The sequence below is a fragment of the Betta splendens genome, chromosome 9 (assembly GCF_900634795.4).
Source record: "Betta splendens chromosome 9, fBetSpl5.4, whole genome shotgun sequence".
Lineage (NCBI taxonomy): Eukaryota > Metazoa > Chordata > Actinopteri > Anabantiformes > Osphronemidae > Betta > Betta splendens.
The window spans coordinates 26276867-26295209 of NC_040889.2; the positions used below are offsets into that span (position 1 = coordinate 26276867).

Sequence of the window (18343 nt, forward strand, 5' to 3'; positions counted from 1 at the left end):
CAACAAGCAGGGGTTTTCCTTTCAACTTATTCAAATTATGTAGATACTAATACAATTACACAGCCTGCAAGGTTATTAAAAGCTCTGCATCTAGTCATTTTAAAAACACAAATGTGTAAATGCAGATGTGAACGCCACGGGCACAGGGAGGAATGAACCCTCCTCTGGCTGAGAGAAAGAGGGTGTTGTTCTCCCTGAACCTCCGCAGTCTGTCTGAGTCACACTGCAACGTGTTGCCAACATACAGACTTTGACAGTTTAATATTTATGCTGTCAATTCCAGAGACTAACCTCGGTAATTAGGGGAGGTGACTCTGGACAGATGTGGATGAGGGCACAGAGGGCCTTTTGTGTGGAAACGGCTAATAGAGTCACATCTTCCATGGCAACGGGCCGAGACCCACCCGTCGCCGCGTTCCGGCAGGACGGGTGATGTCACTCGTGTCCGGCGGCGTCAGGCTGAGGAGACGTGTCGACGGCTGTGAAATTAGCAGCGCTTCAGTCGTTGGGAGGCGGAAGATTGCTCCCACTGAACGGAAACACAGCAGCCAGATGTAAATACAGGTGCTGATGCGGTGGACGGCGCTGAGGCCCGAGCGCAGACAGAACTGCTCCACAGCCGGAGAAACACTCTCCCCCTCGGCCTCTGTGCTATTCATTCATATTCCTTAATATTCGGGCTAAAATTTACATCCAGGAGCGAGCTTGAATTTTTTTTTCCCATGAACCAAAAAAAGTCCTGCAGAATCCTGATGCTTTTATGTTTGTGTGTGAAAATCGGAACATGCGCCAATCAAAGATCTCTTCTTCAAACACTAGTACAGATTCTAAATGTCATTAGTGCATCAGCCTTTCAACACTGCGGTGCTTTCTTTTAGCTGAGTTTATGGAAAAATGTCAGATTGAAGTTCAGACACATGATACTAGAACAGCAGAAACCTTGGCAGGAAGTTGGATAAGACCATTTAATGAGACGTGCACTGGATTCTGGTTTGTCCAGAACTCAGTGATATTCTGCTGCTACGCTGAACTTGAAATAGAAGAAACTAAATACGTATTGATTGATTTTCCCCACTGAGGGGTCAATAAAGCTTAGCTTATCTTATCTCCCACACTGACGCAGCTGCCAGTGGATCCACTGGTTTGCACCTGTCACTCAACCGGGCCCATTTTGCAGGAGGAGCAGCTCCAGGCTGCACTGAGCCCTGAGAAGGCGCTGCTGTGGTCTCTGGTCGGCCGGCGGCCTCGTCTCGGCCGCTGACCGCTGACTGCTGCTCTGTTTTCCATCCCAACAGATCACACACCACACGCACCACAAACGGCTGCTTGTTCTGCACCAACACATCAGGTAATTCACACATCTGACACCAGCTGGGCTTCAACTAAAACAAGGAAGTGAGAAGATAAACACTCACATTCCACCTGTTCAACCTTTAAAAAGAAGTAAACATCTGCACTGCCAGCAGTAATTCACACTAATTATAGAGATGCTGGACATGTTTTACCTTTTCAGACTCATCCCCTCCTCTGTTGACCTTAACCAGAAACAGAGACCACGCTCACACTCACGCCCGTCCGCCCGCGACTTTTCAAGCATTGATTTTCATCTCGCTTCCCGGGCAGAGAGTGAGCGTTTACAGCAGGTAGACGCCGTAAACGCGCGTCTTTATCGTTTGGGCCGAACTTCAGTTTAGCCTCCAGCCATTTATAGGCCACAGCAGCTTAAATGCACCGGAGGCAGAGGTCAGAGGACGTGTCAACGGGCCGCAGGGGACGCGCTCAGTGTTCGGCGCATCCCCAGAACCAGAACCTGGAGCTGAAGATGCCTCGCTACCACAGTGCGGTTGAGCCCTGTGGTCCAGGGGCCCCGCACCCAGGGAGGTTTTGTTGTGCTTGCGATGCTCCGCTCAGTGTGACGAGGGTCCGACCCCCTCGCGCTCTTGTGTTCTATCTCCGCGTTACAAAGCGAGGGGCCCTGGAAACAGCCACCTTTTCACCTCCTTTAGCAGCTCCGCTGAAAGCGCTCATACAGTACACGATAATACACTATACACACACACAAAAAATCGGTGTGATGGTGAGAGTGCAGCCCTTTCTTCTCACTGTGAGGAGGGGAAAACACATTCAACGACTTTTACTCTTCATATAAAAGAGAAAAAGCTCAGGCTCCTGTTCGGTTATTGGCTGGAAATGTTTATAGGTTTTTCCGAAAGGCCGATTGAGGAGTGAAACGTTGGACAATAGGCCTGAAAAAGCGCCAGCAGCTTGGAACCGTTATGAAAGTGCCAGATATGAATCATGGCTCTGCAGATGCCAGACCGGTCTTTCCTGTGTTGCTAAGAGAGCCCCTTGGACCGAGCAGGCCGGCAGCCGAGGGGGGCTAAGTGCCTGATGGTTGTACAGTGCCGCATGGCAGATATGACTCCATGCTCCCGTCCCGGCCTGCAGCATGGGTGGTCTGCGCCTGATCTTACACTGCCACCTATTAGCACCATGAGCCAGTGATTTATGCAGCTGTCAGCCTCATCAGCTCTGTGAGCCACTAGTGAATTGTGGGTAGCTGCCAAAGCCTCCCTCCCTGCACCTCCTGCTTCAGGGCTAAAGTAAACCACCCCCGAGAGCAGAACGAAGGGAAAATGTTGTTAAAGAGAAAAATACAATTTAGATAAATAACAAGCATACATACCGGTGAGGCCTCCTCTGTGGAGGACGTCCAGCCTAAACATCTGGCTGGCCTCGTATGAGGAGGAGACTGTGTTTGAGCTGAGGCAAGGTGAGAAAGGAGGAATTCATGGTGGAAACAGCCGCCTAACAGTGGATCGGCTTGGGGATCAGCCAGAGGCTACACAGAATTAAATGTGAAATGTAATGGAAAGAGAGCAGCTGCATTCCTGGCCGAGCATCTACTGTACGAGCCCTGTGCTCACGGGGTTCACGCACCGAGCGAATCGCTTCGGCTGCCGCCCGTTGCTCATGATTCTGGATCCGCACCGCACGACTGCGCGGACCCTCGGTGCGCCCCTATGTGTCTGTCTCTGCCCGTAGATGCTCCAGACCTACATGGTAGACGCTCCCAGTGAGCTGTCGGTGTTGGCTGCATGCAGGGTGTGACTGGTGGCAGAGGCCTGTGTTTGGTGTGAAGCGGTTTACTTAGTTTATGCCGGGTCAGAGGCAGAGGTCGTACGCGTGGGATGAGAAAAAAAGCCAGTGAGGGTCACACGCTAGCTTTCCAGATGACAGAACGCTTGATCAAATGGTTCCCAATTAGAACCCTATAATTTGGATACATTATGATATTAAAGATGGCAGCTTGGTTTTCCCAAGCAAAACTAACTTCGTGAGCCGCTGACCATAATTTGGGGTTCGGCTGCATTCACGCAGAGGGGTAATGGTGCAGGAGGAGCCTGTGCATGTGTGGTAGGAGTTTGTGCAGAGACGGAGAGAGAAGAAAACGGCTGGTGAGCGTTCAAATATGCATTTCTCTGGTCCAGAAGCAACATGACTGGAGGATGAAAGAGCAGGGGAGGATTCTTGGCCTCTGGCTGTCACACATGGAAAAAGGTAGAGCGAAAGTCTCATAAATCAGACTCAATGCACAACAGCAGGACCAAAAACAAGGACAACAACTTGATGGCGGATGGGAGATGCCGTGCGCAGCGTGTTTATAGGATCGGCCTGACGACGTGGAAGCGAACGGAATCAGTTGCAGCAGATGAGAAGCTCGATTCCGCGGTCTCGTCTGACGTGGGCTTTTATTTTGACACAGCATTTCTTGGCTCCTGTTTTGGCAAACAGCTGTTTCTAACCTTGGGCAGCTGCATCGCCCTGTTTTCTCTCCTCACGCTAAGCTAAGCAGCCACCCGCGCCACCTTTAGCGCGGTATCAAACCGCTTTAAAGGCTGAGCCGCCTCATAAAAAGGCAGTGAAGGCTTCATTCCGTCACTTATCAGGCGAAGCGCTGCAGCACTGGGACCTTTTAACATGAGCGCTGGTACCTGTGAGCGTGACGTGGAGAGAGAAGGGAAGTTTGCCGAGTTCAGTGAAGTGATGTGACCCTTCGTGGCCAGGTTGTCAGTGAAGCACAGAGGAGGGACCCAGCGGGGCAGGACGGAGGCCGAGCCGAGGCCCAGACACTGCTGGCTGCTGCGTCTGTTGACGCTGCTGCTACATTGACTTTTTTATTAACCCCTCATCAAAATGTTTCTCTCCTGCACTGTGCTGACACTAGCCCCACTCCCTTCTGACCCCCACCACATCCTGGATCAGCTGTTCCACCTTGTGTCTGACTTTATTATAGCACCTTATACCTTTTCTTCTATATAAAAAAAGACTATTTTTTAGAATGTAATATCTACTAGTTTCCAGAGGAAGTCTCCAACACACGAATCTGAAACCCTTTAACAGACCTGCACTAGTAAACTGTTGTTGCTAAGATGTGGTCAAAATAACTGATGGCTTCTCACTAGTTTTAATTACTTGAAACTTGCAGAACAGCCACAATAGTGTTTTCACTTCCTCCTTCAACCACTCTGATTTTTACTGACCTTGCTAACAATGTTAGTGCTAATGCTACTTAAATCAATGTGAGACTTTGGCTAGTTTGGACTTCTTTAACCAGGAGTGAGGCAGGGAATTCTGAATGTGCAACCTCGAGCCAAGGACTTCTGGAGTGAGCAAAGTCATTAAAATAATAAATAACCGTTAAAGCCACAACTAAACAGCTCGTTTCTCTTGGCGAGTTTGTGGAGTGTGTTTCTCCACCGTCATTAATCAGCGCTGGGCCACCTCTGCCAGCTGTTCAGCTGCTGAAACACACTGCTCTCCGTGTTCCTAGTCGTAAAGGTGGAGCAGATAGATGCAGCACCCACTGGTGGTGGGAATAATAAAGTAGGCACGTGTAGAGTTACAGAATCTGTACATCACAATTTCATACCTGAAATAACCCAATGTAAATTACGTGTAACATGTGTATAAACAAACAGAAACAGTTGTAGAACAGCCAATAAATGCTAAATCTTGAATTTATGAACTTTAGAAAACTACATTTGATAATAAAAGTGATGGAAACTAGTCTTTCTAAAGCACCCTCTACTTTTCTGGGCTCCCACCTTCTCTTCTGCACAAATAGAAATATTCACTGTATTGTCCACATGACTTTTCCTGATATTCTTTATTGCTGAGATTTGTGCTGATGCCCAATTTCTTTAAATTCTGATACAGGTGACTAAAGGAAAAAAAGTGTTTGAAGCACCATAACAAAAAAGGAAAACATGTGATAAAGGGATTTGATGCTGCACTTTGCCTCTTGGGAGGAAAGAGGCTGAGGTGACTCTACAAAAAGCAGTACAGACATCCAATACAGAGATTTAAGTATCAAAACTGTAACTTATACAATACCCTGAGGAAATGGCATAAAACAAAGAAAAGTAGTACAAAACATTTCCCCTTAACTTTAAGAGTTTTTGTAAAAGATATACAGTAAAATTTAATTCACTGCTACTGCACAGACGTGTTCAGAGACCTGATCACATCAGAGTCTCACTCCAGTAACAGTAACAGGGATGTGGACAATTTATGAGACTTTATACCGAAAACAGTGATTCAATAAGGAGGCAATGGAAGACACCAGAGAAAAGACATCAATTCATGATCATTAAGCAAAGGCCAGGCAACGACGTGAGAGTAGTTTTGCCCCTCGTCCAACTGATTTCAGCTACGTGGCCCTTTAAGTTACCAGACTCGAGGTACTCATGATAGCAGCAGGTTTAAGAACACTCAAAATTCCTCTTCAGCGTTCCGACTTCTAGAGGCCTTGAGCTGTTTCAGACGCTCCATGCACTCCTCCACAGTGCGCTCGCCGTGGACCTTGTTGTCCCGGGTGCGTACATTCACAGTGTTACTCGTCTTCTCCTTCTCTCCCACCACTTTTTAAACATGCAAAAGAGGGAAGAAGAAAAACATATATCATCTAGAGGAACATCGATAAAACAAGGTGTGAATGGAGGTGTGCTGCGACTGTACTGACCCAGGATGAAGTTGTACTGAGCCAACTGTGCATTTCTGATCTTCTTGTTGAGGGTGCAGCCCTGGTCCAGATCCACGTCAGCCACGAGGCCGCTGCTGTGGAACTCATGTCTGACCTGAAACGTTAACCAGAGGAACGACAGCGTTAATGCCAGGTCCAGGGGTTTCATTCTAGTCACTTTGACTAAAAGCACATACAAGACTTCAGACAATTAAAGTACTGGAGGAGAAACGTGAGCAAAATAATCATCTGAATGGTTTGTTCAAATTGTATTAGTTTACCGACCAACAATGTGATTTATTGTTGACCTACTTGACTTAGGTCGGTCCAATTTGAGCACTTTTACTGTACACTCAATGTTTCCTCCAAAAGGTAGATGACCTGAATAAAAAACTAAAGAAAACTAAAACACTCTAAAACTTGCATGATTGTCTCAACAGATGTTGTCTGCAGATGGACGTTTCCCTCGGCTCCTGGTTAACAGCATCCCTGTGCCGTTTGTGGTACTGTACCTTTAATTCTGAGCCACAGCCTTTTCCCTGTTGCGCTGAGTTTATACCAGTTTAATGCCGTTTTATTTCACCAAACAGCCCTTTATAGCTCGGTGTTTATGAGTGGTGCTCTATGTGCCACCACGTGTGCCAGAACAAGTCGGTCTGGGCTGTCATTACAGTCCCTGGGTACGATGCATCTGTCCCAGCATTCTTTGTGATGGCACCACTGGCTTTTCTTTTGCAGCTGCATTTTTTAAAACGCCGAATAAGATGTAATGCGACAGGAATTGTGACACAGAGCTGCATCAGAAAAACACAATGACTGAACAGTCCCACTAGAATAATTTAGCTTGCAATTCTTATTTTATATCTGCAGGTTTTCTACCAGTGAGGGGCAGAATTGATTGCTGTAACTACTGTAGTTAACAGAAAGCAACAGTTGGATGGACAGTGTGATGTTGAAGAAGTATTAATGTAAAAAAAATTACAATATTTAGTAATTATCTAAGAAGTTGGAAAAGCACACACAACCTCCAGGCTCCAAGCTTTCACTACTGCACCTGTTTAGCACTCAATTACAAAAGCTGAGCTTCAGGACACTGCTTGTACTCTAGGTGCCTGAGTACTGATGGACCTGAGGTCAGTGCTCACCTTTTGAGCGTACTCCTCACAGGTCGGTCCCACAGGTACAACCATCACTTGTCGAGGAGAGAGCCACAGAGGCCTAGAGTAAAACACTTCGTTTAGCAGAGAAGCAGGCAGAATACATGCACATCTTTAAACATTTCAAATCAAAATATTAAATTCAGCTCAGCCACAAATAACCTTTGGATTTTGATTATTTACAAACCATTTGCCGCCATAGTTCTCAGTCAGAATTGCGATCATTCTCTCTACTGATCCCAAGATGGCTCTGTGGATGATGACTGGTCTCTTCTTGTCGTCACCATCATGGCTACAAAATCATTGAAAGGTAAAACTCAAAACTGAAAAATGAAACAATCCTGATGTTAATGACTCTTTGTTCATTTTAACACAACCTGACAAAGGTGAGATTGAAGCGGATCGGGAGCTGGAAATCCAGCTGAATTGTGGCACATTGATGGTATCGACCAATAGCATCCTTGATCTGAATGTCAATCTGCAGAGGGAGCACATGTTCAGCAGGATCCTTCCTTTCAGATCACAGACTAACAACAGTACATCACAGCTCACCTTTGGACCATAAAAAGCTCCATCACCTGGGTTCAGAACCCATTTCTCCCCAAAGTCATTCAAGCTGTTCTCCAGTTGCTGTAAAAACAAACAATCAGAGCTTTATTGTATGAAGGAGTGACCAACATTCAAGTAAAATGTGGCTTTGAACACTTCTGGACTTCTGGACTTCTGGACTTGACATTTTCTTCTTCTGGAACTAATCACTGAACTAAGAAATGTTAACGTTTCAGTATTTTATGGTTGGCTGTGGGAGTTAATGAGGTGAGGGGAAACATGCAGAAAGCGCTTTTCCAGCCATTATGCCAAGTCACCTCTTTGTGTGTATAATTTTCCACCTTTGTGCGTATGCCAACATTAATCATAAAATCTCACTGCTGAATTTAGGAAAAATATCTTCCCTACAAGCTAATTTTCTTTTCTTTCCCCTTTTAAAAATCATTCCTATTGTGAGAACTGTGACTAACGTAATTACAGAGGGCACCGCCATTAACAATATCTCTGTCCTGCACTGTTTGAATTTGGAATCTTCTGTCCACCAGTGCCCAACAAAGACTTTATTAAAGACTAATAATAAATGATGTTGATAAAACAAAAACACTGAAATATCTGAACATTATTTCTTTGTTAACTTAAAAAGTCTCAGATTGAGACTCATCCTATACTAATTCATACTATACTACTAAGAAAAGGTGGCCAACTGTAAAATTAACATTCTCAACATTATACGAAGTGTTCTGATTACCTTTTCTGCTTGGTCCCAGACCTCAGAATCCCCCAGGAACTTCTCTGGTCTTGTGGAGAGATTGAGTTTGAAAGTGAAGCCAAACACATCATACACTGTACGCAGGAAGTCCAGGCAGCCCTTGATCTCCTCCTCAATCTGACGTCAAACACAAAATGGGACAGACGTTGTATCAGCCATCTGGACATGGCTACAAATTTTATTTCTGGTTTCTTTTTAACTTTATGAACATGATATTTAAACTATTGGAAGCTTTTATAGGTAATACAGCTGTATAATATGTTGCTAGGGAGCACTGGTAGGACAATCAGGTATCACCGGCATGAAATAAATCACAGCTTAAAAAATAAATAAATAAATAAATAAAATGCAAAAACAGGACATAAAAAGCTACAGTACAAAAGACCAGAGACAAGAAACTCTAGAGACTTTAGTCACTCTCCTGTTTGTTTTACTCACTGAATATGGGCTACCATCTGGAGCTGCTGCCTATAAACTTAATAGAGGCTATAGGTTGAGGACACAACCTCTGCAGGTTTTGTAAATAAAAGACTATAAATACAAGATTCATAGTAACAGCTGGAAAGAAAGTGAAATAAAGAAAAGGTGAAATACCCTGTGTACAAAGTACAACCAAGTAATTAACAATCCAAACCACTGCCAATAACAATAAGGAACAAACTAAATCAGCGGGATCCTGGCTGTAAGCTGCCATTTCACTCCCTAGAAAAGAAACAAATTAAAGAATCATCTCTTTTCCAAAAAATACCTGTTTGTGTGCATCAGTATTGGCAAAGCTTATTTGCGGAAAGGATTAACAAGCAAATTGCTACATCAGGAGGATGCACAAAGAAGTCACCAAACTCGCTGACTCAGTATCTTTAACAGTGATGATATAAACGATTAATTTGTAATCCATAAATAGTAGTAGTAGTTTACTACTCTTACGGATTTTCCACTTTACACGATTCAGTAGATCTCACCTTAAGGAGACATTTTTGAGCAAATAAATGTGTTTGTTTACCTGGTCCATGGAGCAAAAGATGTGAGCATCATCCTGCTGGAAGCGGCGGACGCGGGTGAGGCCCGTCAGAGCCCCAGACAGCTCGTTTCTGTGCAGGACACCAAAGTCGGCCATACGAAGGGGCAACTCTCTCCAGGAGCGTGGCCGGTGATCAAACATCAGACTAGTGCAAAACAGCAAGTAGGCAATATAATCCTCTATTTGGTATATATTATTTATAAATGTAAATATGCAAGAGGATAGCAATCATTTCTGTGCTGCTTCATTATCACAGTGAAATAATAAATTCATTATTTGATCTAAGCAACATTCAGAACTTTGGCAAGATCAATTTCCATTTCACTGTGATCTCCTGAGGGGATTTCTGTGGACAGCAAAAAGATGGGAGCAGTAACAAGAAGATAAAAGATTTGAATACAAAGAGCTGCAGTCAGGCTCTTTACTGCAATGCAGCATTCAGCAATAAATTGAACTGGGTCATTCACCAAGTGAAACATAGCAAGAGAATCAGTCAATTACAAGCCGAGTTGAGCTGAATGACAAACTACTGTAGCAGAGCAATATGAAGCTATTTCACAAAAACAGAGAGGAACTATAAAGCCATTCAAGCGTGGTGAAGGGTTGCCTTGTTGTCCCCTTATCTGAGGAGACTGCTAGAATAGTTTTTGCGGCCTAGAATGTGGTACTGTACAGCGTCTACACGTGACAGGAAGGGTGAAGACTAAGTAGAAGATTAAGTAGAATATTTGTAAGTCTTTTTAAACTATTTTCAACACAACGGTATGACGTGAAGTCCTCACCAGTGTCCAGGGCAGTTCATAGGTTTCAGGGCAAAGGTCTCCTTCTCAACCTCAAAAGAGAACATGTTCTCACTGTAGTGCTGCCAGTGACCTGAGGTCTGCCACAGTTTGCTGTTATAGATGTTGGGCGTCACCACCTCCTGGAAACCTCTCTTCCTGTACTCACTCTGTCAGAGAGAGAACGATTCAACATTTGGGTCTGGTGACCTGCCACAAGCAACGCTACAATATGTACACATCACTCTGTTACTGGTACTGGCAAACGTGTTTTTAAACATAATAGTATATATATCATGTACTATAATAGAAATATAAGTTAAAACCTCCTTCATCAGAAATCTATTTTAGTGCAACACAATTTGACAGTTGTAACTGGAAACCACTAAATGATTTAAGTAAAATAGTTCTTAAATTGATAATACAGCAGCTGTAATAGAGCATTGTTCAGTGATGTCAGTATATTACAAACAAATATGAATACAATACAAAATGTATAAAAGTACGTAAGTCTTAGATCAGACTAAATAGACCTTACTTTCTGTTTTAAAATCATGACAAAGCTATCAACGATCTACAACTCATCTTTCTTCCCACCACTCCATAAAAGAATGACAGTTATTCACTTGACTGCAGGAATATATGTGATGGAAATAATCCATTATCATTAGTCAGGACAGGTATATACACAGATCTGTTCTTTCACTATCCCCAGGTCTCTCTGCAATTTTAAAGTCCCTGCTTTAAAACCCTTTCTTTTCTTGTATCAAGTTTAGAGTGAGATCACAGCAATTATTCACCGTGGGTCTGACAACTCTCACTTACTCTGATGAACTCAATCAGGGCGTTATAGATGAAGGCGCCCTTAGGAAGGAAGAAGCAGCTCCCTGGACTCAGGTCGTGGAAGAAGAACAGGTCCTGCTCCTAAAGGAAAGAGGACAAAAAACGTTTTTAATTGTAATGGAAAATAAAAACAGTCATTCAGTCCAAACTGGTTTTGATTTGAAATACGGCAACAGCTCATTAACGTAAGGAGAGGTTTGCCCAACAATGCACCCTTTCCTGCTAGGCAAGAATAAACACACCCATAGCATTATGTTTGTATACAATGTGTTACACCTTATTATGACAAGTTTCCGTTAAGGAAAGCAATTTAAAAGAAAAACATCATTATTTTTTCCTGCTAGCCGACAGTAAGCGTTGGAGGTCGTACCCGGCCCAGTTTGCGGTGATCTCTGTTCCTGGCCTCCTCTTGAAACTTCTCCCATTCTTTGAGCATTTTGGGGTCAGGGAAGGATATGCCGTAGATCCTCTGGAGGGTTTCCATGTCCGCTTTGCCTTCCCAGTATGTAGATGAATTCTAGAACAGCACAAAATGAGCATAGCTTTCATCCTTCTTAAAAGTGTATCAAATCCTTTGAGAATAAAACACGGAGAGCAAGGTAACCCCAGCCAAAAAACAGGGACACTGTGCTCACTGCCACTTATACAGAACACTGCAGCAGAAATGTTTACCTGGCTTTCCAAACCATAGATGCACATATAAACTAACATATCATTTATAACATGATGTTCCCGTGCAATCAAATGGCTCACCTTATGAATCTTAAGTGACTTTATTTTCCCAGTGTGTCTCACGTGGGGGCCACGACATAAGTCAATAAGGGGTCCACACCTGAAATGCAGACATTTTGTATTTTTTAATTTGTTTTTTTTTTTTGTTCGTTACAACAAACAGGAAACTTCTTTGAGTATTTTAAGTTGCATACTGTATTTGTACAGTATTGCATGTATTGGACATTTAGTTCCCTGTGATGACAAATGAAACCTAATTCTGTAGGACACTAGTTCTGCTTTGTATGAGGATTGTCTAACAATAACAAAATATTTGAAGATCACATAAATTAGCCTTAAAGGATAAAAGCTTTTTCACCTGTACACTGTCGTAGTGGGAGTGGTGACCTTCTCATTCAGAATGCGGCATTTAAACTTGTTGTACTGTAAAGGACAAGAGGTGATTTTGAAGCACTACTACATTCAACATTGCCTAAAGTTTTTAATCCTCTTATATGTGTGCATGTGTGTTTGCAGGTACCTTGAACATTTCAAGGAGAGTTTCCTTCTTTATCTCCAGCCTCTCGAAAGGCTGTTTCTCCTTGATGATTTTCTTGCACGAGGCTTCCAGACATGGAAAGTCATTGCTCGATACACCCCTGTCAAACACATCTCGAGATAAACAAAAAGGCATCCGTATAGCCAGCAACAACGTCCTCACTAGCCTGCATTAGTATGCAAAGTGTCTGCAAAGCCAAGCTTAGTCTGCCACAGCTTCCAGAGGGCACTTCACATGCGACCAGACCTTTTGCCTACCAATGTAATCATTTGACTTCCAGAAACGGGTGACCTCTGACAAGCACCAGCAAATACTTTAAAGTCTTGGGCTTTGGGGCTTGAGCAATGTCAAAATACCCTTGCAAAAAACAGTCTTCAAGAATTCCATTAGCATAAAGTGACTTCATTAAGGAGGATGTAGAATTAATTAGACAGTGCTGCTCACACTCTCCTGAAGCATGGAAATACACTTGTTTAGGAGAAAGGTCAAGTGAAAAAGTTGTTTACGTTGTAGAAATATTCAGCACAAAACTCTAGTTTACTATAAATATATAGCAACGATGCAAAACATTATAAACATATAGACTTTTGCTTCTTAGTGATGCTAAAAGTAGTTTTAGCCTGTCAGTGGTAGAAGCATGTGATGAGGTACAGTTCCCTTTACATCTTTCTAGTTCTTCTGCTTCCAACACACTGACTGTTGACTTACTGTCAAACCTGGGCTGATACTGTGCTAACTTACACTATGTTGAACCAGTTTGGTGTGTGTGGCCTGATCCTGCATTTTCTTTGCATTAGAATCAGATTGACATACCTGTACCTGTACTGTGTAAGCAAAGCTCACATAATCACAGACACAAAGACTGCAGCCTAGTTTGCTCAGTGCCACTGCCAATAAAGTTAAATATAAACTATATGTGTCCTCAACTGTGACATAAATAGGCAGAAAGGAAGCTTTCGTGTTTGCAATTCTAGATTAAAATGGAAAACAAAACTGGGAGAAAAACGACTAGTGTCCGTCTGTTCCACAGGCTTTGTCCTATGGTTTAAGACACATGTAAAATAAAACATACTACTCTACTAACATTTAAACAGGCTCAATCATATCATATTCTGACAGCAGCAATGTGGGTATTTAAACTAAAAAACTGCAAGACTGCTGAGCTAAAGTAAAGCTAAAGAAGTTCAATGAAATCCTAAAATCAGCTAGTGAAAGCTGGGGTCAAATCCATATAGCTCCTGCCTCTCTGATATATGCTTTTGGTCTTTCGGTTAAGCTGTGAGGCATAAGAAGACGTCTCAAGTCCACACCCCAAAAACAACGCAGTTAGGCAGCATTAATGTCACTACACCTCTTTGTGTGTTCATTTATCTCAAGCACTGAACCAGACAGACGGCTTTTCATCTTTGCATTCATTATATAGGTGTGCACGTCAACACATGATACACACACAGATATGACTCTAAGATCTACGCGACTCACTCATTGTTCTCCAAATACATGTCGTAGTAGAAGCCGTTTTCAATGGGGGGGCCGTAGCAGAGGCAGCCTCCGTACACCTTCTCCATGGCTTCACCCAGGATGTGGGCACTGGAGTGCCAGTAAACCTAAATAATGTAGATAATACAGTACATTGCCTTATTATTGACATAGCATTACTGATCATTGCTGTGTAATGTCTGTGCTGTTGAAATAATCAGTAGCCTTCAAATTATTTCAATTTAGTCTGACACTGAAATGCCTGTGTATAAACTCTTCTTTTAAAGGACATGTCAAAGAGAAACCAGTTTCTGTCACTTTTAGGACAGAACATAACTGCAGCAGTGCTTTATATTGTCACGTCTCCTCTTAATGTCTTTTTAGATCAATGCTTTCAGCTTTATTACCGATCGTAAATCTGTCACTCATCACCTCGACCTTGCCTCGTCAGGTCAGACCGCTCTCACTAAGTGTATATATGTAACAGAACCCGTTAACGTGCTGGTCAGTAATCATTACATTTGGTATATTTCCTCAATAGCTTAACACATCATTGTTCATATTCATAATATATGTCGCTGTGTTGAAACAATAACTGAACTAAAACGGAATTGTTGGAATTTAAACAAGCTATAAAACAAGAGAGATGAACACAAAGCCAAAAAATAAGGGCCCTACTTACAATACACTGTACATACTACATGTCTATCTATGCATCTAAATCTCCACTTGTGTAGAACTTATAAACAGTAGGCATTGCTACTTACAGCTTGAGCTTCCTCATCATCAAACTTGAGAAAGACAAGGCTGCAGTCATCTTCCAGAGGTCTATCCAGGTCCCATACGTTGTTGTTCACTTTGGCAATCACTGTGTTGTCGGCAAGACCTTGACTGAACAGTTAGGTAATACAAAAACATCAAGTATGAAATTATGTATTTAAAAAGTTTACTTTAAACAGAAGGGGGTAAATGTTTAATAATAAAAGATCTCCAGATGGCATTAAAGGATATTTTGATAACCCGATTCACTTCCAAATCTCCCTAGACTGTTGGTGAATTTTCCTATCAAAGCAATCGCGGGGCGGTTTTCATGCAAGTTATAGTGCAAATCTAGTTTGGCTCAACAAGATACAGATAGAAGGTAGGACTGAATAGAATTACCATTTTAAATGTTGCACCTCTTATGTTTGAATGTTTGAATGAGACGTTCACAACAAGACTGACAACGTTTTAAAGGATTGCTTGAAAAGTGGTTGCTGACAAAAGATTTCAAGTTTTGTGCATGAGTAACTGGAGTAAGTCTGACATGTGGTGAAAATTTCCCATAAACAAGCAGATGAGAGAGTTGTCTTTTGTCTTATAAAAATAAAATAAAATAAAAAAAATGGTGAAAGCAAATCAAAAACATGGATGTTGATCGTGCACATCCACAAACCAAAAATATAGCTGGGAGATCAGTGCATACACCACCAGACTGCATGCACCATCTCATGCCTGTCGCCGTGTGTGGAGATGTTTACATTCTCACACCTGCATCATTGGCGTCTATCTATCAGAGAAGAAGGAGGGCTAAGTCTCGAAAGACAGAGAGAGACAACTCCCCGCTACAGAGACAACCATTGCAGGTGAAAATATTAAATACATAAAACAAACATAGGACAAAACATAAGATATTAATTGCAGAAAATAAGTCATAAATCATATAATAACTGCATAGAATAAGGAAGAAACTATTTTTCCATTACAGACACCACTTTGGTTTTTGACATTACCATCTACTGCGACAGGCCTATCTGCAGTAGACATGCTATGAATACTGATCTTGTACAGTAAATCACTGAGATAATAACACTGTTAAAGAAATACAGCGTTGGTGGTTTAAAACACTTGTCAATGCTGGCATCCTCTCTTAATTATAGTAATTTAGTCTTCTCCAGTGTTTAATGTGCAGTCTGTTCAGAGGCCTTTTGGTTATCAACATTTAATTTCTGTTCTCCTGGCACCTTGTATATATGTATGCAAAGAAATGATTCTATACAAAGGTAATAACTATTTTTTCACTGCATTCCCTTTATCATTTTAGGATTTGTGGCTGTAATTTCTAACTTTATGCACAGCATTGCAAACAGTGAACTAGAAAAAGTAACTTCTCGAGAAATTACGTGGGAGAGCTGATCTGCTGCCGCAACGATGACAAACGCTGATTAAGCTGCTGACGTCAAAAGACTACATCCAAAAGTTGACTACGGCAAAACGATGAAAACGAGTAAATGATGACAAAGATTAAAACGATGACAAAAGATGGCGATTAAAAAGATGATGATTAAAAAGATGACCAAGGTCATACTATGACAATATTAAAGAGATGACAATGATTCAAAAGTTGACCAAGGTAAAAAAATGTCAAAGATTAAAAAGTTGACCAGAGTGCATTGTTGACAATCATAAATAAGCTGACTATCTTTTTGATTTGAAGAAAGTATTTGTAAATAATTACCTAACTGTGTAATTCAATTCCCCTTCTATACAGTGCAGCTGGACTAGCTGAAACAAGACCATTACATCTCAACTTCACACTGACCTGATTCCACAGGCCACTTGGTAAGGTGTTGTCTTCCAAGACTCTGCATCCACTACTTTTCCATCAGGGAGAGTCACCTTGATGGCACGGCTGTCATGTGCAGCCCTCTCTGCCATCACTGCTTCATGCTCAGCTTTCAGCTTTGCGTACAATTCAAGACGCTCCTGTATGTAACCAGGTGGTGGTGACAGCTGGACCAAAATAAAGAGAGGGGGAATTTGGAATAGTGCACAATGTAACTATTTTCTATACATTTCACCTGCAGTAAAGCTACTTTTGCTTTCACTTTTACTTTGACAGTTGTGCAGCATATTAAAAACAAAACTTTTACAGTGAAACTGAAATGGGTTTGAGTTTTAACTAAAACTTACAGTAGTAATCGTGAAAGAGAACCTTACCTCAGCTCTGCCTCCAGAGTCTCCAGCAGCGTTTTTACCCTTCTTCTTTCCTCCATCCTTACCGTTATCAGTTGCACCCTGTTTAAAATCCACATCACAAGTTTAAACTGAATGAGACACTTAATATCAATCAGTCAGCTTTATTTAATATAATTGTGTTTAGGACACAAGTACAAGTACACAAACCCTGCAATATTACGATACAAATGACAAAACACACGAGTCAAGCAATGCTACACATTTTGGACATATTTTGCGCAAATTTACGACAGTAAATAAAACAGTTAATAGTTTGACTGATTTGGTTTAAGACACTCTGATGCAATATCGAGCAGTAGCTACGCGTAAAACTAACACTGCATTAGGGAAAGAACATCAACTCCCTGGGCTCTTATTAGTTTTAAATTAAAAGTCAACTAATACTTCTGTTAATTGTACAGTAAAACCAAGCAAAGACCTAACTAGTCTTGAACTCATTAACATTAGCCGGTGGCTAAATGACAGCATGCCTCTGACTACAGGCTAGGCTAACTGCTAACTGGCTAGCATGTCTCAAATATAACCTTGAACATAACCGGGACATCACCTTCTTTCCCTCGTCGACCTGCAATTCACTCATCTTGTCCACGACAGTTTCTTCAGCCATAACAAATCAAAGGCTACCTCACTTGGAGATCTCCGAGCGGTTTGAGTGCCGGTAAAGGCTGATGACGTTTCCCGGATATTGCGATTCTGATGCAACATTACGGCCGTGGAGGGGGCGGGACTTCGGTTGACACACAGTGACGTCACACGTTAAACTATTAATTTCCTTAATTTATGAATTTATTTTTATCGGAAATGCATTGTAACACTGTGTAAATTAAATTAAATTAAATTAAATTAAATTAAATTAAATTAAATTAAATTAAATTAAATTAAATTAAATTAAATTAAATTAAATTAAATTAAATTGTAAAAAAATGTTTGTCACAACCCCCTTTCTATCATGTCTCTGAATTCCAAAAGGTGGTATTTTGGGGGTATCTAGAAAATGGTGAAAAAATCATGGTTGATGCCAATGGTTTGATATGAGGTAGTATGTTTTAAAGTCCTACTAGCAATAAGTAAAATAATAATAAAAGGAAGTGATCATCACCAGTACAGGAAACTACTCACTTCTTCAGTAATGCACTTTCCCCTCGTTGCCTGTTTAATAACACCGGTTCTCGGCAGAATGCAGAGCAACCAGAGGTTCTGTTTCTTGGTGGTGTCTGGACACTGGTTCTATTTTTGTTTATTGGACAACATTATCACAGCCCTGTGTTTAGATTACCGGGAGCAGGGCTGTAATTTAAATTAGTGGAGGCGTATCGGTGCAAGTTGAGCATTTTATTTCACACTTTAATGCATTTTGAGAGGTGGTTTGAATCAGCGAAATCACCTCAGTGACACATTTAGGAGCCTCCAGCATGTAGATAAAATGATTTCTG

The 18343-nt window shown here is 41.9% G+C and overlaps 1 protein-coding gene across 1 annotated transcript; it reads right to left on the reverse strand.

Moving 5' to 3' along the window:
* Positions 1-5151: 5151 nt before the first annotated feature.
* tars1 (threonyl-tRNA synthetase 1) lies at positions 5152-17617 on the reverse strand. The gene is made up of 19 exons (XM_029163667.3): positions 17458-17617; positions 16872-16949; positions 16474-16664; positions 14660-14783; positions 13896-14020; positions 12396-12513; positions 12234-12298; positions 11897-11975; positions 11514-11660; positions 11126-11224; positions 10304-10470; positions 9504-9666; positions 8480-8617; positions 7735-7812; positions 7560-7660; positions 7370-7474; positions 7171-7243; positions 6026-6140; positions 5152-5924 (listed from the first exon to the last, which is right to left on the reverse strand). The coding sequence occupies exons 1-19, from the start codon at positions 17515-17517 to the stop codon at positions 5776-5778; spliced, it is 2175 nt and encodes a 724-aa protein (XP_029019500.1). The 5' UTR covers positions 17518-17617; the 3' UTR covers positions 5152-5775.
* Between the last annotated feature and the right edge of the window lie 726 nt (positions 17618-18343).

Excerpts from the sequence above, each read along its gene's own strand:
- tars1 (XM_029163667.3), bottom strand. The coding sequence starts at position 17,517 with ATGGCTGAAGAAACTGTCGTGGACAAGATGAGTGAATTGCAGGTCGAC. Across the intron at positions 10,471-11,125 it reads CCCTGATTGAGTTCATCAGA|AGTGAGTACAGGAAGAGAGG; the intron begins GTAAGTGAGAGT and ends TCTCTCTGACAG. Across the intron at positions 9,667-10,303 it reads ATGAACTGCCCTGGACACTG|TCTGATGTTTGATCACCGGC; the intron begins GTGAGGACTTCA and ends GTTTTGCACTAG.